The sequence below is a fragment of the Anabrus simplex genome, chromosome 8 (genome assembly GCF_040414725.1).
Source record: "Anabrus simplex isolate iqAnaSimp1 chromosome 8, ASM4041472v1, whole genome shotgun sequence".
Classification (NCBI taxonomy): domain Eukaryota; kingdom Metazoa; phylum Arthropoda; class Insecta; order Orthoptera; family Tettigoniidae; genus Anabrus; species Anabrus simplex.
In genome coordinates this window covers 150,411,761-150,435,957 of record NC_090272.1, presented here as the reverse complement: position 1 = coordinate 150,435,957, position 24,197 = coordinate 150,411,761, and the positions used below count along the sequence as shown (strand labels likewise).

At 37.3% G+C, this 24,197-nt stretch overlaps 1 protein-coding gene across 1 annotated transcript in view; it reads left to right on the top strand.

Annotated features, from left to right (window-relative positions):
* Got1 (Glutamate oxaloacetate transaminase 1) overlaps positions 1-24,197 on the top strand; it is a 64,032-nt gene that overhangs the window by 14,816 nt on the left and 25,019 nt on the right. The window contains exons 4-6 of the mRNA XM_067152504.2: positions 6,293-6,510; positions 17,606-17,756; positions 22,739-22,904. Coding sequence (XP_067008605.2) covers positions 6,293-6,510; positions 17,606-17,756; positions 22,739-22,904 — 535 coding nt within the window. The remainder of the gene's footprint in view (positions 1-6,292; positions 6,511-17,605; positions 17,757-22,738; positions 22,905-24,197) is intronic.

Genomic DNA, 24,197 nt, shown 5'->3' with positions numbered 1-24,197 from the left:
TTGAGAGGGTATGTGATGTTCTTTCAGTGATTAAAAAATCAAGTTACATTTACAAAGAACTTGGCAGTACAAGCCCTCTTATAAGTATGATGTTGCACCCCTCTGGTGTAGATGCATGCACTAATTCAGTTGGGGCAACCGTCCCTGTATGGCTCCGTCTCCACCTCGATCTCTGGTGCCGGTGCCTCCGGCTCCGCAACCTGCTATCACCGCTGGTGCAGGTGGCCGTAGTGCCTCCTGTACGAGGTACCAAAACTCACATATTGCCTCCGTAGAAGTCATCATCTTCACCTGGCTGCCCTCGCTGTTGTCCACCGTCGTTTCTGTAGTGCCTGAAACACACTCGAAAAATAGCGTGCTCTGAGAAGTGCGCTGGCACAGACAAATGCTGCTCTTTCCTGTTTGTACTAAGAAGTACAGTTGCCTGACTAGTACTGATGAGTACACATAGCCTGGCGAGTTGTGTGACTCGGGAAGAAGCACGTACGTCCTCTCGCTGTGACTGCCAGACTCGTCCTCATCAGTATCTGATGCTGTTCATGCCCCTTATGTATCCTACCAGGCCTGGTCTAAACATGAACACTAATGCACTCTGTGGCTGTTATACCTGTCACAGAGAATTGCAACACTCATCATTTACATACCCGCTGATGATGTGTACATGTACGAAGTTACATTGACACCTGATCACTTCTTCCGGGTACTTCAAAATTTTTTTCTGTCAGACAGTGTATATAAATATAGCAGAGGAAAAACCAAGTGTCAAATCAAGTCTGAGAGAAAGAGAGACTGGGGGAAAAGAAAGGAATGCTTGAAATGGGACGAACAAAAAGTCCTCATCTCCTATTTCTTTTGCTCCCTCTTCCCACACTGACCTGTAGAGCATGATTTGGACTGAACAACCTGAACTGCCCTGGGGCTACTTGTGTCAGTTGATTTTTCCATCTCTCACTTAGACTAAACTCTGCCTGACTAGTACTGATGAGTACACATAGCCTGGCGAGTTGTGTGACTCAGGAAGAAGCACGTACGTCCTCTCGCTGTGACTGCCAGACTCGTCCTCATCAGTATGGCAAAACTCGCATATTGCCTCCGTAGAAGTCTTCTTCTTCACCTGGCTGCCCTCGCTGTTGTCCACCGTTGTTTCTGTAGTGCCTGAAACACACTCGAAAAATAGCTTCTTGCCTGTGATGAAAATCTTGGGAATATTTTGGTAACTACATGGAAAGGCTTGCTCAAGCAGCAGGGAAACCTTTCTGGACTGTGATTAAGAAACTTGGAGGGAAAAGGGAAATGAATAGTACTTTGGGTAACTAAACCGAACTCATTGTAGATCCCAGAGAATCACTGGACAGATGGAAGGAATAATATGAAAATCTTGTCATTTTAAAAGGAAATCTTTACGTTTGAAGTCCCAAATGATAATGTTCATGGGGAGGAGAACAAAAATGGCTGTAAAATTATGCTTGAGAAAATGGAAAGGATGGTAAATAAATTGTCATATACATATATATATATATATATATATATATATACACGGGTTAACCAACAAATTTAGAAAAAATGAGTTATGTGCTGCCATCTATTGTGGAAGGTTCAAACTATTTTCTGTGAGTTGGGCTAACATGAGGTAATCCTGTATGATGAGAAACAACACTTTGAATTTATGCCATTTTATTTAGACCAATTTTGTTATTGCAAAATCGGGCTAACAGACATTTACGGAGGAGGCCGTAAAGATGGCGTTGCTGTATATGTTGGTTAGCAAACCTTATTCCTATGTATGCTTAGAGGCTGTGGGTGTTTCTTGTGTTTTTGTGCCAGATGAATGGATGGATTTAGTAAAAAGAGCTAGAGTAAGAAAGCCATTTCAAGAAGTAAAAGTGGCAAGTGGTAAGTTTGTGAGCACTCAACCTTTGCTAGAAAAAGTAACCAAGAGAATATCTGTAAATAAGCAAAGAGTACTAGGTAATTAGTAAGGTTTCAGGCATATTATTTAAGAAAGATGAACCATTTAAGTATTTTATTAAATATTCATATGTTATTGTTGAGGAAAAAAAGAAAAGCTACCTGAAGAATGGAAATGTGCACTTATCCATCCGGTACACAAGAAAGGTGACAAAACCGATGTAAATAACTACAGAGGGATTTCTCTCATTCAAGTCACCTACAAGATTCTCTCCGCGCATCTTCTTCAAAGAGTACAAGAACAGCTTGAACACAAAATTGGAGAATATCAAGCCGGTTTCCGACCTGGGCGGTCCTGTGTTGAACAAATTTTTAACTTGAAGACGATATTGAAATATAGAGCAACCCGAAACTCTCCGATTATTTGTAGTTTCATCGACTTCAAGAAAGCGTACGATTCGGTCAATCGACAGTCTCTCTTTAACATCTTAGAAGAACAAGGGCTTGACCCAAAGACATTAAGACTCATCAAAGAAACACTCACGGACACAACGTCAAAAGTTAAATTCATGGGTGAAGTATCGGAGCCCTTTGCCATTAAGACCGGCGTGCGACAGGGTGACGGACTGTCACCACTGCTTTTCAATCTTGTTCTAGACAAAGTCATTCAGGAATGGGAGAAGGAATTAAAAGTTCAGAAGCACTGGAAACCCATTCAACTTGGCCGAAAGAACGATGACATTACGGTCAGTTGTTTAGCTTTCGCAGACGACCTAGCGATACTAACAGACAGTGATATTTCAGCGATCAAAGAGATTGAAATCCTCAAGGAATGCGCTGAGAAAACTGGACTAAAAATATCATTAAAAAAGACCAAGTTTATTTGCACTAAATTCGACATTCAGGAATTACAAACAAAATATGGACACATCAAACGAGTTCCATACTTTAAATATCTCGATGAGATCCTAGAACCAGGAAAAGGAAGCACAGAAAGTTTGATTACAAAAACTCAAAAGAGCATATTGGAGAACCCGTGACATCTACAACAAGAAGTGCATGTCCATCAAACATTATAATACGGTGATTAAACCTGAAGTGCTGTATGCAAGTGAAATCTTGGTTCTTAATAATAAAGGTGATCTAGAAAACATCTTGAAGGAGGAAAGGAAGATCTTGAGGAAAATTCTGGGCCCAGATAAAAAGGAAGAAGGGTATAGGCTCGAATCACGCAAAGCTACGGAAAGACTGTCTAACCTTGCTGCAGACATCAGGAAACGAAGACTGAAATTCTATGGACACGTTCACAGACTATCGTCTTCAAGCCTAACCCACAAGATTTTGACATGTACCGAAAAACTGAAGAACGTACCATGGATACAAGATGTCAAAAATGATCTGGAAAAGGCCCAGATAGAACCATCAGAAATAGTGGACAGAAACATTTACTGTCACAAGATACATAGATGGGTAGTAAAGCCAGAGAATGAAGTCCCTAAAAGATCGGGGACTAAGTGGTCAGAAGAAAGAAAACAGGCACACAGCGAAAGAATGAAAGCAATATGGTCTGTTAGAAAGGCGAATCATAAACGTTATGCGTGATCCAACAGGGTCCATACGCAAATAATTAATTAATTAATTAATTGTTGAGGAATATGATTGTGTTGACCTTCACAAAAGGAACAGTAATGGTGGTCGGCCATCACTAGCTAGTATTCAGCTGTCACCAATGTACACTGTTACAAGGCCAATGAAGTGAGCAAAGCTTAAGGACTTGCTTGAGCTACTTGAATATGTCCCTGCAAGATATCACTATTATTACAGAGACCTGACAGCTGGCAATGGCCAAGAAGTGACTGAGGAATCATTTTCCAATGCATTAGAATATGACCCATATGACTGATGATTGTCCCATGAGGGAAAGTTATGTCATATTTCAAAATAAGTCTGAAGCATCTTTATGTCTAGTTTACTGTATAAAACACATCTTTTGTATTGTATGATCATAAAATAAAGTTTGGTTACGAATCTAATGTAAACTATTAACTATAGCTAGGTCAACGCAGAAGTCAATTTTCTTCTGTTTTTTATATTCCTATTTTTCCAAGCGCTTTTCATTTTTAATATAGTTTCAATATATGGTATTGATAATTTAAAGGTATTATATCAAGATAAAATAATGCAACAAATATTTTTATGGTATAGTTTTTGTTTTTTGACATTTGCAAAAGTTGATTTATCTTTGTTCTGACAAAATGTTGGGTAGTCTTTTTTTGCGAGCACCCATTCAATTAGACCGTAATAATGATAAAATATAAGGGGAAGACAGGGATGAAAAGATTTCAGAGACTAATAGAATTAACATGGAACATGAGTGAGGTGCCTTCTCATTGCATGAAAAAGTAATTATGCCTAACTATAAGGAAGGGAACAGTATGGATTTGCAGCAACTTACGAAGTCAGGCAAGGTGTTCACTGACGTTTTGGAAAGGAGGGTGCGATCAGTGGTGTGGTTTCAGACCATAGCCGGACGTGATTTTCAGTATGTATGAAGTCACTGAAAAATTTTACGAGAGGAGTAAAGAGTTATTTTAATATTTTGTAGATCTGGAGAAGGCATATGGCAGAGTACAAAGGAGAAGTATGTTAGTGATACTGAGGAATTATGGGGGTAGGGGTAGGTTATTGCAGGATCAAAGGTGTCAGTCAGGCCAGAGTGAGAATATTGATGATAGAATGAATTCTTGGTTCAAAATAATTATGGGAGTTAGACAAGACTGTAATCTTTAACATTTGTTGTTGTTTGTATATATAGATCATTTACTGAAAGGTATAATGGCAGGAAGGGATCCAGTTGAGTGGAAATGTAGTAAGCAGCTTGGTCTTGGTTGGTGACTTGGTCCTGATGGCAGACTGTGTTAAAAGCCTACAGTCTAATATCTTGGAGCTTTAATTGAAATGCAGCAAGTATGATATGAAAATAAACATTTCCAGGACTAAAGCCATGTCAGTAAGGAAGAAACCAAAGAAGAGTGAATGTCGAGTTGGGAGTATAAAATTGGAGCAAGTGGATCATTTCAAGTATTTAGGTTGTGTATTCTCCCACGATGGTATTATACTAAGCAAAAATGAATCAATGTGTGGCAAAGGTAATGCACTGACCTTGCAGTTGTGATATTCTGCAAGAAGAAAAACTATCTTTAGATCTGTTTTCATACTGGCTTTACTGTATGGGAGTGAAAGCTGGGTGGACTGGGTTTGTCCTATCATTAGTTGGAAGTAACAGACATAAAGGTAGCAAGAATAATTGTTGGTAAAAGTCAGGTGGGAATGCTGGCAGGAGGATGCTCTGAATGAGGAGATAATAGCGTAAGTTTGGAATGAATGGGGTGGGTGAAGGTATGTGCATAAACCGACTTTAGTGGTGTGGTCATGTGTTGTTGTTTGAGGAAGATAGGTTACTTAGGGGATTAATGGTCTTGACCATGGAGAGCAAGAGAAGCAGTGGAAGATTGTGCAAGTGTCTAGTTAATTTACATAGGTTTGCCTACTGAACTCTGAGAGGCATAACAATCTGTAATGAAAGATGTAAGCTTGTAATCTGTATAGATATTCAAAAATCCATGCAACAATTGGTTAGCTATTTTTCAGTCTTCACCTACACTCTCACTACAAATATTTTTTAACAGAAAATTTGTTTCCTCCTGATCACTGGCTTCTCACCAAGGCAGTTGTGGTTCAAATCCCAGCAAATGCATTTGCGACATTTGAAATAAAATGTCACGTCCCTCTCATTTGGATTCCACACAAACCTGTAGGTCCAGTGGCTATGATAACGATATCAACAGTTACACAAGACTACAAGCTTGCTTGCTATGTTTCTTCCTGACTTAGGAGAAAATTGGACATTCTTTAATTTTCTACATTTTGATGATCATGTGGAAATCTTCAGTGCCAACCGTTACACAAACACATTCTTTGAAGGGAAATCGGCAGTGATGTATTCTTGACTTTGGACAAAATGAAAAATGTGCTCGACCAATATTGCTGAAGTCTGAAGCAAATTAACATTACTAATTTCTTTGATAAATAAATTTGGAGTTTTCTTTTGTATAATTAAGTCTCTAATTACTTTCATGGAACAGATTACATAACTATTGTTTTTTTAATTTTTTCTTCATTCTGCACTGATGATTCAATTTTCATTAGTAGCTCTCAATAATTCAAACTACTTCTGAAGTCTCTTGAATTTTTTTATCATCAAGGTTCAGCTGAAGTACCGGTGTATGTGCTCATGTGTTTTATGTTATTGTAGAATCACAACAGTCATAATTTGTTTTATCTTTGTTAAGTGATACTTTTCAACACAACTTCTGTTTTACAGAAAACCACAAACTGGTGTTCTTAAATGCAGGATTTAATGACCCACGAGAATACCGTTATTGGGATCCAAAAAATCGTAATATTGATTTTGAAGGTTTAATAGAAGATCTTAAAGCTGCTCCAGAAGATTCTGTCATCATTCTCCATGCATGTGCACACAATCCTACAGGTTCTGATCCCACCAAAGAACAGTGGATGAAGATTGCAGATGTTATGGAGGTATGTTGAATAACATTTTACTGCTTTTGTTTTGTTTTTGTGTATATATATATATATATATATATATATATATATATAGATATATACTTGTGTATGATGCCACTAGATGGTGTATGTAAACAACAGTGTGGGTCTAAGCATGCCCCCAAGTTCAGTGTGTGAGTGAGAGCATCACAAAATGGAAGTCAGCAAGTAGGAGCAACGATTATATATTAAAATAGCAGTTCTCTGCGGCAGAAATGCACGCCAATGCCATGCAGAGCTGCAGGAAGCATTAGGTGTGCATGCCATGCCGTATAGAACAGTGGCGAGGTGGGTGGAGACATTCAAATAGGGTAGAGTATCAACTGCCGATTTGCCTCGCCCAGGCCGTCCAGTGTACATGGACAAAGATGTACGGATTATGGTGATCGATCAGTGTCTGTAACCAGTGTAGACCTGTCATTTGTATGTAGTCTTGTGTATTTGCTGTCTATACCACAATAAAACGTTTACCAATGGCCTGAGTTCTGTCATTTTCCTATGAGAATCTCCTGAAGTAGGAATTTGTCTTCAGGCACTCTGCACAAGTACATGCCCTATATTTCCAAATGCATATCTTAGATTTTCCGTGTTATCTCCTGTTCGCTAGAAAGAAAACAGTTGCCATAACTTATGACTCGACCCTCGTATCTACCATTTCTAAAGATGAGAGGAAAGTATTTAAATGGGGTGACATACAAGAGAACAAAGATCAAAACTTTTTCTGCTGGGGATTATAAATTAACAAGTGCACTGAAAGGTGTGAAAAACACCAAACAACAAATATGAAAATATGTGCACGGGGGCCAATAAAAATAAAGTGTTATTGCAGATCACACTCTCTCCAAAACAAATATTAGTAGAAGCCTTTTATTTCAGAGCAGTGGGTTATTAAAGATTATTTTCTGGTGAATTGGAGGTTACACTCGACCATGTGTGACCAAATTTTCCAGTTAACTCATTCTTGGTTGCCTGCGTTTTGCCCCCATGTGCTAAGTTGGGCTCATCAGTTGGTACTTAGCACACCCACCAAGACGCATGGTTAGGGCATACCGTGGAGGCCACTGCATAGGCTACTTGAAGCCACCAGCAGTGCCAATGCATTATGAGAGACTTTGTCTCATTTCCAAAAATTGATACCTGCCTGGCCATCAGATGATATAGATGTTGATTCCCATAGGGAATATGAAATATTTGTCCTGAATGAGTAAATTTATGATACCAATATAATGGTCCGTTATTGGACATTAATTTGTCCACTTTCTGACAGAGTTTAATTTTGTCTTCCTTAGTAAGGAATTTCACGTCTTTTACCATATCCATAACTAGGTTATCAAAAGACAAATATACACCATGTTAGTCAATTTCACATGATTATGTTCCTAATCTAGGTATATCACGCGACAAATATTCGCTACACTTCACTGTACCACTCAACACAAAATAAACTTGTAATTTCTGAATAAAGTGCGAAATACAAGCACAAATAGTCTCGCTGTGTTATTCAGCAATCTCGCAGTTAACCAGCAAGCAAATCTAAACATTCCTGAGGCTGATGGTTTGCTCCATGAAGATGCAATTTATCCTGTGAAGTTCAGGATTTCAAGGCCTTTTCCTGTAATCACGTAACTGTGGTGAAGGCTCTTACCAGAGTTGGAAATAGTCTCTTTCACAGTTTGTTGTGCTCGTCTCAATTTTTGAGGTCTACTATCTATGGATGCGCTTTTTTATTTTTATAGCATTCCAAGTTATAATCTCACCAAGATATTTAAATTTGTCTACAACCTTTATTTTCTGAGTATTATTTAACATAATCTGTGAAGTGTCAACTTGAAAAGATAGCATCATTTCTGTTTTCTCAAAATAAATTTTCAATCCAACCTTCGCTGCTACCCCCTGTGGGTGGGGATGCAGGTGAATACACACACGGTATCCCCTGCTTGTCGTAAGAGGTGACTAAAAGGGGCGACCAAAGGATGATAGAATTAGAACCATGAAACTACTTGTGATTAGTACCATCACTACGAGTAGTACCACTATGTTAGGTACACAATAGGTTTGTGGTTTCCTATTTTCACACCAGGCAAATGCTGGGGCTGTACCTTAAGGCCATGGCCGCTTCCTTCCAACTCCTAGGCCTTTCCTATCCCATTGTCACTATAAGACCCATCTGTGTTGGTGCGACGTAAAGCTACTAGTAAAAAATAAAAAAATAAAGTTTGTGATTAGTAGTAGCAGAGAGCGGTTCACTGTGGGTTTCCAGTACCTGTGATTAGTACCACTATATGCAGTACATCACGGGCTTACGTTGCCTGTGATTTGTACCATTGTGTGAGAAACACTGTGGGTCTGGGCATTGCCTGTGATTAGTACCACAATATGAGCGACACCATTGGTCTGCGGTGTCTGTGATTTGTACCCACTGTGTGAGGAACATGGGATAGTAAGAGTCCCTATGATTAGTACACCTATGTGAGGAACACCACGGGTATGCATTGCCTATGAATGGCACCATTATGTGAGAAACACCATAGGTCTGCGTTACCTGTATGACGTACAATACTTGTGAGTAGTACCATAATGTTTGGAACACCGTGAGTTTACGCTACTTTTGATTATTACTGCAACTTCAGAAATACCATGTTTCTACTTTACAAGCGATAAGTACCATTATGAGAGGCCGTTGACTTGGATTTTGAACCCCTTTAGACAACAAGCATCATCGATTCAGGATTGTGCTTTGGAAGCAGTCCCTTGGTCAGTAATATAGTTTCTGGGAAGGTGAGTCATTGTGGGTCAGATCCACTGATTGTGTTAAATTCATATTCGTCTGTTCATTCTTCATCATCATGTTTTGAATTCTGGTCAGTGGATTAATTTTGTACTTTTAAATTGTCATTGAATTTTGTCTCATTTCATACCATTAGGGGCCAATGACCTAGATGTTAGGCCCCTTCAAACAACAAGCATCATCATCATCATCACCACCAGCACCTTCACTGCTAATCGTTCCAATTCCAAGTACTATTTGCAAATAATGCTAGATCATCAGCAAATGTGAGATATAGTCGAATATTTCTTTTAATCTTAACAGTCGGTGGACATACCGTATTCCATTCACGCATGATTTTTTTCTAGCACGCAGTTAAACAACAATAGGGATAATCCATCTCCCTGTTGAAGACCAGTATGAATTTCAAATGGCTCAGAGATTTTATTTCTGAACCTAACTCTAGATTTTGTATTTTTTAAGAGTGACCGCAATAAGGAAAACAAGTTTCTGATGTAAATCAAATTTAGTAAGGATATGCAATAATGATTCATGATGGATACTTCTTCTTCTTCTTCTTTTATGACCACATAGGATCACTTTAGTCAGTCCGTCGTTCAGGTCTCTTTGAAGGGATTGTTCGGGCTTTGCGGTCCTCCCAGTACTTCTTCAGACGCTCCGATCTTCGTGCCCTTTCCTCAGTTGAAAATGTGCGTGTTGTTGGTTTGTTTTGTGTAAGGGTAAAGCGGAGGTTTGTATTCTTGAGTTTTGTATTCAATTTTATCTTATTTTTGGTGTCTTCTGTTGTAAGGCCTATTTCCTTGAGATCCTCTCTTACTTCTCTGATCCATTTACATCCTGTTGTGGTATTTTTTGAGACGAGATTGTGTTGTACTAGTTGTTTCAGAAGTCTCGAGTCCTGCATCCTCATGATATGTCCAAAGAATCCCAGTCTCCTCTTACGCATAGTATCTGTAATGGGTTCTAGCTCTTTGTACACGACTTTGTTAGGTATTAACCGCCACTGTCCATCTTTCTGATATTTTTTGTTGATACAGGTTCTTCCAATCCTCCTTTCAATTTTCTGAAGTCTGTCAGTCTTTGATTGTTTATTCAGGTAAAAGAGTGTTTCTGCTGCATATGTAGCTTCCGGTTTTATAACTGTGTTGTAGTGTTTTATTTTTGTATTTATTGATAGACATTTCTTTTTGTAGATATCCCATGTTAATTTTTGTGCTTTAGCTAATCTATTTGTTCTTACTTGGATTGAGATTTTTTCATTTAAGTTATGTGTTATTACTTCTCCAAGATATTTAAACTGAGTTACTATTTTGATTTTATTACCATTTATGGTGACTTCTTTTAGCTGTGTTGGTTTTTGGGGCATAATTTCTGTTTTTTCAAATGATATTTTGAGGCCAATTTTATTTGCAATGTTTTGAAGTTCTGATATCTGGGTTTTTGCTTCTTTTATGTCCACTGCTAGTAATGCTAAATCGTCAGCAAAACCCAGGCAGTTTGTTTTGATTTTTCGGCCAATCTTTATTTTGGGGGGACATTTTCTAAACCATTCCCTCATTACCATTTCTAGAGCACAGTTAAATAATAGTGGTGAGAGCCCATCTCCCTGCCGTAGTCCAGTTTTAATTTCAAATGTCTCTGATGTTTCACCCCTAAACTTCACTTTTGACTTGGTATTGGTGAGAGTCAATTTTATCATGTTTATTAATTTAGGGTGTAGTCCAAGGTGTCTTAAAATTTTAAACAGCTTTTTTAAAAATTAAAATAAGTGATCACTAAATTTTTGCTCCTAATCCTGTGATGTTTTATAATCCATCTGAGACTGATAATTTGATCTGGACAGCTTTGTCCTGGATGAAAACCACCCTGATATTCACCAAATTCACTATCAAATTGTTCATTAATTCTGGAATATGAAATCTTAGAAAAATCTCATAATTGATATCCAGCAAAGAAATTCCTCGATAATTACTAGGATCTGATCTATTGCCCTTTTTGTGTAGTGGGTGTATAATTGCAACATTCCATTCTTCAGAAAGACTAATGCAGCAGTGATGACTTGTTAAACTAACATAATAGACGGCAAAACAGCCATACATGAAACGGTACTCCTCCTATTCCGTCAACATCCACGTGTACCAACCACCGTTTATCTTCTCTGGGCCCTCCCCATCCAGTTACCATAGACTTCAGGAGAACCTCTGGCATCAACCTCAAAGACATTACAGACTTACAGTCTAGCAAGTACTCTTGCCTTTGCAGTACATACCCCTAGGCAGTAGGTAGTAATGATCTTTCTTTGAATGTTAAAGCTTAAAATAGCATTTGCTAAAATAATATCATTTATATATCCATTATGGTAAGCCACATAACATAAAGAGTTTTATGGTATTAGCTCCATTTAAAAATTATTGTTAAGTCTAGCATGGTTGAACTTTGAAGCCTGAAATATTCTTCAGCAAAAAACAAAACAGAAACAAAAAGAACAATATTGCTAAATTTTGATTTTATATTTCACCTTATAAACCCCCATTGATCTATCAAAGTTCTTGCTTTGACGTCACATTTATGATATTTCATTCCAAATAATTGTCTCCGTATACTTTATTCACCTAAATTAATAGATATTCAACTTTTAGAACACCCGTGGTTGGTGGTTTCCATACTAAGAAAACCGTGACTAAATAGCCATGCTATTATTAGTTGCATGCATACTTAAAAATAAAATGGTTCTCTTTTTAAATATTTTTTTTATTGCCTGCTGGACATTAATTATTATGGGAATGATTGGATTTGCCCCATGCCCCCTCTCTACAGTACTTGTATGCAAGATTTTCTTATTTTCCTCTTGCTAAGGTGAGAAATATGACTAGATTAAAGCATAAAATGTGTTGTACAAGGAAAAGGCTTAGCATAGGCTGGCTTGAACATGAGATTATGAGAGAGAGAGAGAGAGAGAGAGAGAGAGAGAGAGAGAGAGAGAGAGAGAGAGAGAGAGAGAGAGAGAGAGAGAGAGAGAAAGTGTGTGTGTGTGTGTGTGTGTGTGCGCAGTCCACTGTTGGAACTAGGTACAAAGGGAGGTTTTCTTGAAATCTCATTAAGAGCAGCTCAGTTTTAGATAATTATCAAATTCTGATGGAAATTGGATACTTTAAAAGTATTTGAATCAAGCCAGATTATATTCTGTAAAGTACTAGTAGTACTGGTGCCTTCTGCAGACGCTAGCCTACAGTGAACTTGAAGACCTGCATTTTGCTGCCCTCTTGTAGCATGTACTGAACTCAATTCGTACTCGATTGTTTCCATACGCAACGACAATATTTTGATCATCTGTTGTTCTGAATGGAGGATAGAAGAAAAATCTTGCCCATGCTGTTGGATCTTTAAAATTACATACTGAGCACGGGAAAGGAAGAAAATGTACCCTTTTGATTCAGGGTAATGCTGTTGCCATGTGGCGATAGCCACAAACCAACTTCCTATTTATTTTATCTGTTATCTTGGGAAACCATAAGTACCTAATCTCATCTTCTTGACCCTGGAAGTGCATGGAAGTGATAAGCAGTAATTATGAGTGAACTGTTCTGTGTCGTTTGGTTTATCTTCAACTAAATTGTACTAAGTAATATTTAATTACCTCTGTGAGTGAGAATTTTGATTAACAAAAGAGACTGAATTTCTGGTTATGTTTATTGTGAATAGGTTATCAACATTTCTTGGAGCTTTTATGTAATTATTCATAGAATGATTTTGGGTTGTTAATCACTCTGGAGACGTTTTCTTTAAATGAAAATTTATATATTGAAAGATGTTGTTATGACAAGTTTGTCTCCCTACTACTATACCTTTGAGGGTGCATCTTAATTAAAAAAAAAAAAAATTAAGATGCGATAATTCTGCCTGGAAAATTGTGTGAAAATGGGCGAATGTATGGTGGAAAATCGTTTTTAAATGACTAGTTTTATCCTTGGTAGATTATCTTTGGTTGGGTAGCCGTTTTATCTTTCTTAAGTCATGTGACCAGTTACTATGGTTACATTCACAGCCAATGGTAGGAGTATGTTGTTATTGTGCTTTGACATTTGACGTCTGATACCACTGTTTCTGGTTGACATATGATGTTACGTTCGTTAATTGAATGAGTTTTGTTCTTGTTGAATGCGAGACAGTACGTGCTTCGTATTTCTGTGGTTCTTGGTGTTCTAATGTATTAATATTATAATTAAAAAATTATTTAGCCTCTTGGCTCTTCATAATTATTTTCACTCTAATGTTTTGTATTAATTACACGTCCCTGATCTGTTGTTTGTGGAACTTGGGGATCTGTAACTGATCTTTGTCCCTGATTTATGTTGAATGATTTTTGAAGTAGTCGTAGAAAAACATTTTTCTACTCCAGTCATTGTGTAATTGAACGAAGAACTTGGGGTTTAAGACTTTCATTAAGTGCTATGTTTCCTAATCTATTTTGAAACAGATTCCTAATTTATCTTACAATTTGAATTGTGAAAGCAGTTTCTTTTAATTTTGATTTGAATCTAACTTAATGTCCCACGTTGCTTAATTTAATCTTCTCTGTATCTTACATTCGGGACTTATTTGTTTCTGTCAACTATTTTCTTTCCTATTATTAAAGTTCCTGTTTAACTTAAATCTGTTGTTATTTTTAGTCGGTAGTAAGTTATTTATTCTTTAATCCACCTGATCTCGGTGGGCTCAAGTAACTTCCACGCGTTGCCACGACTTCTCGTTTGGATAATCTTGGTAAGTGTATTACATTTATTTAATATCCTTTTTCTTACTGTTCCTGGTCATGAAACTATTATTGCGCTATACCTCTTCGAAAGTACGCGATAAAATACATTTAAAAGTTTATGGAAGTGATCTCGTAGCACCTGTTACAGTAGATCTTGAGTGGACTTCTGCTTCGTGCTGGGATTGAATTCTCTTAACACTCGAACACCAAGTCGTCAATATAGTAAAATAGAAGTTTAGTTGTCCACTTAGTCAATATAATTATATTTTATTTTCAATTTAAAATTGCATATAATTAGTGATCAGGACATATTTTGGCTATCTTCGGCTGTATTAAATTTAAAAAAAAAGACATGTAAAATATCTGAATGTTACATAATGAATCTTTAATTCTTTTTATTGTATAAGAATGTAAGTTAAAATGTTGCATTTTAAACATCAAAAGGAAGAATGAGTCACATATGTTTTGGAATGATTAATAAAATTGAAAATGTGGTCCTTAAAATCCATAAAATCTTGTGGGAGATATAGTAAAATGTTCCCATATGTTGAACCATCAGTGAACTGGCATGTGGTTCATATAGCAACATGAAGAGGCTAGCAGAAGATAGTCAGATGTGGTTACAGTGACAAGGCATTGCCTTTAGTAGATGATAATGATGATGAATTTCATTTAATGATATTGTCCGAAATTCGTGTTAAAAACCAAATTTGTTAAGTCCCAAAAATGTGTGGACTGCACATCATTATATTGCCAACCAATGGAAAACGTTGACATTTTGAATTAGAACTGTGACAGAAGCACCTTAAAAAGGTGTAAAGTATCTAAAAGGAAGAAGAAACAAAATAAATATTAAAGAAAGAAGAAAAAAAGGAAGAGAACAAGGACATAAGTGAAAAATGAAAATTATTAACTTGCTCTGTATTAGCTCTGTTATTGTAGCACACAACTTGCCAGCTAGGCCGACAACTCGTTCGCTCTTGCACCAGTAATAGTAGCGTTATCAGAGGAAGGGAGAGTGGGAGGGGACATATTATTTGCAAAATTGTGGTTGTTATCAAAGTTTATAATTTCATCATATAAAATACTGATTTATTCCAAAATTTTGTTAAGACTTAAAGCTGCATTCAATTGCTGTTCTAAATGAATATAAATGACTTCCCAAATATTGAGCAATCTGCCTTTCTGTAATATAGTTAATGCCATATCGTGTTCGATTGAAGTATAAGAATGATTAAAGTCCTTCATGTGTTTGCTCATAGCAGAAAATCTGTTATGTCTTTTTGCGTTGACGTCTTCTTGATTACAAATGTTGAAGCTTCTACTGGTTTGGCCTTTGCAGGTAGTATGACAGTGATTACATTTCAATCTATAAACACCTGAATTTGAAAATTTATAGCCAAGGGAGATATTTGATAGATTTCCAACTACTTTGAAATCATTTAAGAGAGGAGTACGTAGATAAATAACTGATAGGCAATCTGTCACCTGGCGACAGCCCTAAATGCAGATCTGTGGAAATTGATTGAATGATTGATATTAAAGAAGGAAAGAGCATTAAATTAAGATAAAGTTGGAATTCAAGAAGAAAAATTGGAGCAAGTACTCATTTATAGGAAGAGAAATTACGGACTGGAATAATTCATCAAGGGAGACGTTTGATAAATTTCCAACTTCCTTGAAAATATTTAAGAAAAAAACTAGGTAAACAACTGATAGGCAATCTGCCATCTGGGTAACAGCCCTGAATGCAGATCAATGGTGATTGATTGATCGTATGCCAGTATCGAGCCCTTCTTGTGAAAATGGTTTGGCATACATCTCCGCAGCTGCACTAGCATTCTGCCGTATTTTGCTGTAAATTAAAACCGTGTCCAAATATTCCCTTGCCAGGCTGCGTGGCTCAGACGGTTGAGGTGCTGGCCCTCTGATCCCAACTTGGCAGGCTCGATCCTGGCTCAGTCCGGTGATATTTGAAGGTGCTCAAATACGTCGGCCTTGTGTCGGTAGAGTTACTGGCATGCAAAAGAACTCCTGCAGGACTTAATTCCGGCACCTTGGCGTCTCCGAAAACCGAAAAAGTAGTTAGTGGGATGTAAAGCAAATATTATTATTATTATTATTATTATTATTATTATTATTATTATTATTATTATTATTATTATTATTATTATTCCCTTGATGTGAACTGTGCCATGGTTACACACAGGCCATGTTCAGGTTGTAAACATTATGTCACAGGTTGCTTGTCCCCTCCCAATGAGGCTGCTGACCTTTTCCACCATTCTCTTCTTTGTAGCTGCATTTCTACATGTTCTTTGCTACCATTCAAGTCATACCTTTTAATTTTTATTGCTAAACATATTGAGATACAGGACAAATAACCAACAAGCATTTGTTCTGACACTTATTCCTAGGTGTTTGTAGACTCCATCGTCTTGCATTTCGAGGCATTAACCATTTACATCACTGATTTCATTGTCATATAGCATAATGGTGCAAGATACACAACTGAACTTACGACATTGTGATCCTCTCCCCAAGATCTATTTCTTATGTTCATTTGGTGCATCATTTACCTTCCACTCAGTAAATACATTACATTACATTACATTACATTACATTACATTACATTACATTACATTACATACATACATACTACAGTCGTATATAGGAAACTGATGGGGAGCAGCAACTTACTTTATCAGCATGCCGTGAAAACATTGACCAACTTTCTATATTGGCTAGCTATCAACAAATTAATATGTGGCCATCGCACACTACTTTATGGAAGTGAAATCTGGATATTAGGAAAATAGGAGACGAGGCTCTTTGAAGCAGCAGAAATGTGTATATGGCATAAAATGACGAGAACAAGCTGGACTGAAAGAAAAACAAATCAAGGTATATTAAGAGAAGTAAAGGATACCAGAAGAATTTTGATGACATGAAAAGTAGGAAATAAAGTTTATTGGCCACATCATTAGACACTACAATTTTAACACTAATATTTTTGAAGGCAAAGTTTTTTGGAAGAAAGACAGAGGTCAGCCTAGGAATGTTAATGTAAATGTTTATTTTGGGAGCTCTCAGAAGCTTCATTTCATATACGAAAGATAGTATGTTTTGGATAGTCTGAGAACTTCTGCATAGTGTTAATATGTATGGAAAATAAGACAACAGTCTTGGGAAATCCTGACCAACGACTTTATTTATATTGGAAATAACTTTTGTGAAAGTCTTTAGAACTTTGAAGCTTGTGCTTCTAAATGTATGAGCCTTCTGAGAACATGAAATGCAATTCCTGTAGTGTGTAAGTAATCATATGGTCACAAATTTTTGTAGTCTAATTTGGTAAGTTGGAAATCAAAGTAATGTTCATCCAAACAGAAGCTTTTATGTAAGCATAGGGCTATATGCATTAGTTGATTAGAAGTACTCTTCAATATACATTAATTTGTGTATTTTCTATCAGTGTTTTCTTAAACTTCATTTAGTTGTATATTTGGATGTTTTGTTTATTTCAGGAGAAGAAACTGTTCCCCTTTTTTGATTCTGCATACCAAGGTTTTGCATCAGGTGATTTGGAGAAGGATGCATGGGCTGTACGTTACTTTGTCAGTCGAGGTTTTGAGATGTGCTGCGCTCAGTCCTTTGCAAAGAATTTTGGTCTTTACAGTAAGTTTTCTATTATTTAATTTCAAAAAGCTTTTTCTCATAATAATAATAATAATAATAATAATAATAATAATAATATTGATGTATACATTCATTAATTGCATCCTACAATATAATGCTTATTTTCACTAGAGTTCAATCCTGATGTAAACAAACAAGTGGAGCATCTTGTCTTCGCACATGGACGTAGACTCTGTCGACTGTATGAGAGTTCTAAGAAAAATTAATGCATCACATTAATTCCTAGTTTATTACTTTTGGAGAATTTGAAAGATTATAAAATAAAATAATAATACATTTATCATATATGTACTGTATAACGTACATTTGCATTTGTGTATAAAAGATTAGCTTAGGAGAAATGAAGGCACAAGGTGTGGTGTAGTATGGGAAATTTCCTTGCAGTGTGGGAAAGCCGTGAGCTCTACAACATGAAGGTAAAGTTTCTCATCCTGTATCGGCAGTCAGTGAGTGATTATTTAATGTGAAAGAAATGGAGCAAAGGCTAGACCATCATGTGTTGTGAAGCACATAAGAGGAAAACTGTTCAGTGGTGCATTGTGAATGCTCAATAGATTAAGTGAATAGAATCCAGGTTTAGCAGTAAAAGAGGTAGAGAAATTAAGTGCAGAATTGTGTAGTGTATTAGCCAGTTCTGTCCATATTTTGCGGACAGAGTTTCGAAAGACAGGCAAAATAACAACCACTGATAACTGGAAGGGTTGCATTTAACACCAGAACGGCCGAACATTCCTCATACCTATAAGGGCTGCAGGCGGTCATTTTGACCGCTGCCACTTACTGACATATACCTAGGATCCAGGATCTGGGAAACATGCGAATGTTCAATAATTTATTTTGGAACAACAGTTAACCATTAGGATGTATTGTATACAGATCAATCCATTGTTAAATATTAATAATTGTTCATATTCTCTCACTTGTAATAGGTAACAATGAAATATTTTGGCAGATTTGCTATTGAATGCCTTTGTGGAAAATTATGATAAAAATAAGTCTCTATTTGTTTACAAGCAATTTATGCAAGCTATTACCTTACACGAGCATTTTCCACAGACTACTTTGTTGCACGAGGAACATGTGTGGGAGGTTTTGTTCTGTTTACAATTGGAGTTCACTTGACGTTGTCGTCGCTTACGACTGGGACATTGATCCTGAATCTGAAGCTCAGGCTGAAGTGTAGGGAGTTCAATCAACCGGGATCTTGTCTTCACAAAATCAGTTCTTAGTTCTTGTATTACTTCAAGAATATAATCATGTCGAGAGATTCTCTGTCCTGTAACTTCCTTGTAGACTGTCCATGAGTTTATTGCTGCTAGATCAAGTACGTTGTAAAATACATGTACAGGCCACCTTCGGCATCCAGCTCTAGTGGTGTATTTACGCGCCATTTGATCAGCTACATCCACACCATACTTAGTCCCATTATAAAATTCAGTAGTACTAGGGAGCTTCTTGTTATCTTCACTGACTTGAATGCTTGGGTGTAGAGTGCTTAGCAGAAGCACATTCTTGTTCACTTTTCCTTGATATACTGTGAGAATAGTGTGATCTTCCTTCTGAAGTACGACAGTCTTGTAGAGATTCATACTAGTGCTTTGATTGACACTGGGATTTCCTTCCTCAGTCGATTGATTGTTCCAACAATACTAGTTTCCTTCTCTTTTAGTCTCCCAGCCAACTTAACCAATGTAAAGAAGTTATCAGTGGTGACATTACGTCCTTTCATGAGGTATGGGTCCATGAGTTTCACGACAACATTTTCAGGCAGTGACTCATTGGCGGGTTGTATTTCGTCTTTCCCAAGATAAGAAACCCATTGCACACATACTTTGAATCAACGTCTACCAGTAGCCAGAATGTTATGCCAAATTTATGTGTATTGTTGGCCATGTACTGCGTGAACCTGCACCGAGCTTTGCTGGGGAAGAGATGTTCATCAGCTGTGACATTCGCTCCTGGTTTATAGCATGCGTAACAATTCTCAAATCTATTCCAAATAGCTGACGCCAAGCAAATTTATCTGTCTGCAAACGAGTGGATCTAGTTTTATGGAGATCAAAGCGCAAATACCGTAGAATTTCTTTGAACCTGTTTCTTGTCATAGTGTTAGTGAAAAGAGGGGGACCGCATGAAGAAGACCACATATGATCTACAGCTAGACTAGTAAGTTTATAAGCAATAAAAGCATCTAATTCTTCCAAAGAAATAGACATGCCTACTATCTTCCAAATACTGGATACTGGCCGCACTTAAGCGACTGCAGCTATTGAGCTGGGTATCTTACGTATTGTACACAAACATGTCTAGTCAGAAGTTCAAATCTCTGCACTGTTGTCTTATACAAGTTTACATAAATGTTCAGAAAATTAACATAATTTTTTCTACTATTAAAATATCTTGGAGAAAACATGACACACACCTTAAATGAGAAAGAAACATGGATGAATAGAACGAACAAAAAAGCCCAGTTTCTAACCTAATCAACGTATAATATGAAATATCCTGTCATTAGACACTAAGATCCAACACTTTCAAACCGTTACTCTCCCAAAAGCCACTTGTGCTTTTGAAACCCTGTTCCAAATTAAAAACTAAAGAAGAACTGGTCAGGACCTAAAAACTGCAAGAAGAATTATCAGAACTTGCATAAATAAAAAAATACCAGGCTGAAGGAGTCTGGAGAATCCTTCCTAATGAAACTGTCTATCGAGAGTTTGACCCAATCACTGGTGCAGTGAAGAAGAAAAGAATCTTATACTTCTTTCACATCTTGTGACTGTCAGGAAATCTGCTTTGACAGGTAGTGATGAGAAATCTTGGAAAGAAGGTAGGAGGGCAATGGATCCACAAAATTCAGCAAGCTGTCAAAGCAATTGGATCAAGATAGCAGATGCAGAGAACAAAAATAAAATTAACACCCTTCTTAAGACTCACAAATTTTCAGCACAAATGACATATAGAAGGGCTATAGCGATTTCAGACGAATTGAGAAAATTATAATCAGGATGAATGAGAAAGTGTTGGGCAGGTTACAAGAACCAAACAGTATAACCTTCAAAGAGAGAGTGAACGTGTAACGACTCAAGTGGTCCAATAATAATAATAACAATAATAATAACAATAACAACAACAATAATACAATACCCAGCGATGTACGTCCAAACACAAGACGTTGACGGGGTGGAGCGTGATACTACATACTGCAAATCATAATTCTTTCTTTGGCAGAGGCGTACAGGTACCATGTTTACATCAGGATTCAATTCTCGTGAAAAACAGCAGTGTTCTCCCCAGAAATTTTCATCAGCTGCGTGGCAGGAATGAGTAGCAAGTGGGGAATACTGCTTGCTTGTCAATTTTGACGTTCCATTTTACTCTAGGCCTACTGGATGACAGAGTAAACCGAATCTCTCTTGGGTGTCGAAGGCTTAGTTTTAGTGAATTTTATTGGGTAAACACCAAATATGTCACCAGAAATCTTTTACATGCTGACATCGTTTGACATGGAATGTTGCCCTTCAAACATCAGACTACCTCTGCCGCATTCAAACTCACTGTCTCTACCACTGATCCACGAAGGGCATTAACAGTAATATCAGACAGGTAAACATTAACTAATTTAGTGTTATCACAAACAAGATGTTCTAGTGTTCTTTCTACTGCTTGTTCATAATCAGACACCGGGGCTTACTGCTCGTTTACTGTTGAGTGTCATACAGGTTTGTGACTTTATGAGAAATAGACTGGTCTTGTGCGATTCCACGCTAATCCAGACACCGCTTGTGCATGACACTATGTTATAGTCAAGCTAAACATTTAAACTTTGATGTAATTGGTGCGATATGCTAACAATAATAATTTATCATTTAAATGAACAGTTTTACAGTATTTACATTTTAATTTGGAGCACGCAATGACTCGAATATGTATTAATATTACGTAACTAGCATGTATCTGGGTTATGTTAGCCGGGCGGTCTGTAAAAACAGCAGGGCGGTGGGCCCAATAAAATGGTCCTAGCGAGAACCCTTTTTTTTTTTTTTTTTTGCTAGTTGCTTTACGTCGCACCGACACAGATAGGTCTCATGGCGATGATGGGACAGGAAAGGGCTAGGTGTGGGAAGACAGCGGCCGTGGCCTTAATTAAGGTACAGCCCCAGCATTTGCCTGGTGTGAAAATGGGAAACCACGGAAAACCATTTTCAGGGCTGCCGACAGTGGGGTTCGAACCTACTGTCTCCCAAATACTGGATACTGGCCGCACTTAAGCGACTGCAGCTATCGAGCTTGGTAGGGAGAACACTAAACAGCATAGAAATATCTCTTAAGATCCTCTTCTCCTGCCTCTCATTTATAGGTATTACTAGGTTTTCAGGTATCTGCATTGTCACACAGCTGTTTTACGCTCATTATGCAGCAAGTGGTGAGTTCACAATGTCGATCTCTGTGTAGGTGATATAGATTTCGATTCCCATAGGGAATTTGAAATAATTGTCCTGAATGAGTAAATTCATAATTACAATATAATTGAATTAATGTATAAGTTTTGTCATTTTTTAATGTATACATACAGAGCCTAATGCTTTGTCAATGTGCAGTTATAAGTGGCTGAAGATGATCATTACATGATCGAAACTAGTCCCACAATGTGATTATATATATATGTTACATATAAAGAAATATAAGGATTCCACCTAACCAATACATGTCTATCTATTGTAATTGTATCAATATGGACCAAATAAAAATAATTGCATATGTTGTAGTGGGAAGGTTAGCATATCATTTAATTGAAAGAGTGGGAGAAAGGTGATAGAGTAAGATCAGATAGATTGGAGAACTGAAAAGATGAAAGAATGAGCTGGTATGCCTAATTCATGAAGAACAGGGATGAGTGTCAGGAAGTATTTTTGCTTGGTGATAATATCTATTAATGAAATCTCAACATTTCTTTACAGATGAAAGAGTGGGCAACTTAGCCCTTGTACTGAAAGACAGTCAGAGTTTACCTCAAGTTAAGTCCCAACTCACGCTTACTGTCCGAGGAATGTACTCAAACCCCCCAAACCATGGAGGAAGAATTGTGGCAGCTGTGCTCAACAACCAAGAACTCTATGGAGAATGGTAGGTCATTGGAAACAGTGTAGCATAGAAGTTTTCTGAGAACATTTGTAAAAAATAGAAATTATTCCTTTAATTAATAGGTTTAGTTTTTATAGTTTGTTATTCATCATCATCATCATCTTTATCTTTCCCCTTATCCAGCTCCTGCCGGTTTGGGGTATTTATGGCACTTCTCCATCTTCTAAACTTCCACCATTCTTCTTTCACGATCTTATCCCAGTCTAAATTTCGTCTTCTTATGCCGCTCTTCACTGATTCAATCCACCTTGTTCTAGGTGTTCCTCTTGCTCTCTTGCCCTCGCACTTTGCCTTCAGCATTTGTCTTGGAAGTCTATTCTCCTCCATCCTCTTTACATGTCCAAACCACCTTAGTTTATTCTTTTCAACTCTGTCACTTAGCTTTCCTATCACAACTTCCTTGCTAACATCTTTATTTTTCACTCTGTCTTTCCTTGTCTTTCCTATTATACTTCTTAGGAATTTCATCTCACTGGCTTGAATTCTGCTGTCTTGCCTGCTCGTCGGAGTCCAAGTCTCACCTGTATATGTCAGTATGGGTACATAGTACATTTTGTACATATTTCTTTACCTTTCCTTGATACTTCTTTGCTCCAAACAAGTTTTCTTATGCTTTGGTAGAACTGCATTACTCTGCTGTACCCTCCTGCTAATTTCTGTGTCTACCCTAGCATTTTGCATTAATTCACTTCCTAGGTATTTAAAACTGTCCACAATTTCCAGACTCTGACTTCCAATTTTCACAGTGCCCTTTCCTTGCCTTTCCCCTCTCGACATCACCATAGTCTTGCTTTTCTCTGTACTGATTTTCATGCCATACTTCTCAATTTTTTCGTTCAGTACATCTAGTTGTTGCAATTTTTCGCTGTCCTTTCCCCAGATCACAGCATCATCTGCAAATAGCAGTATGTTCATCTCTTTATCTTCATAGGCTTCCTTTTGTTTCCTTTACAATTTCGTTCATGACCATAATAAACAAAAGTGGAGACAGCACACTCCCCTGTCTTAGTCCAGTCTTATTCCTAAACCATTCTGTCTTTCCAACTAGGGTCAATACTCTGCTAACACAGTGGTTGCACATTGCTTGCACCATTTCTAACATTTCTCTTCCAAGTCTCTTTTTAACCAAGGTTTCCCAAACCTTATCTCTGGGGAAACTATCATATGCCTTTTCTATATCTATGAAAGTCATGACCAGATCCTTTTCATATTCCCAGTTCTTTTCCATCAGCTGTCTCATGCTAAAGATTTGGTCCACTGTAGATTTTCCACTCC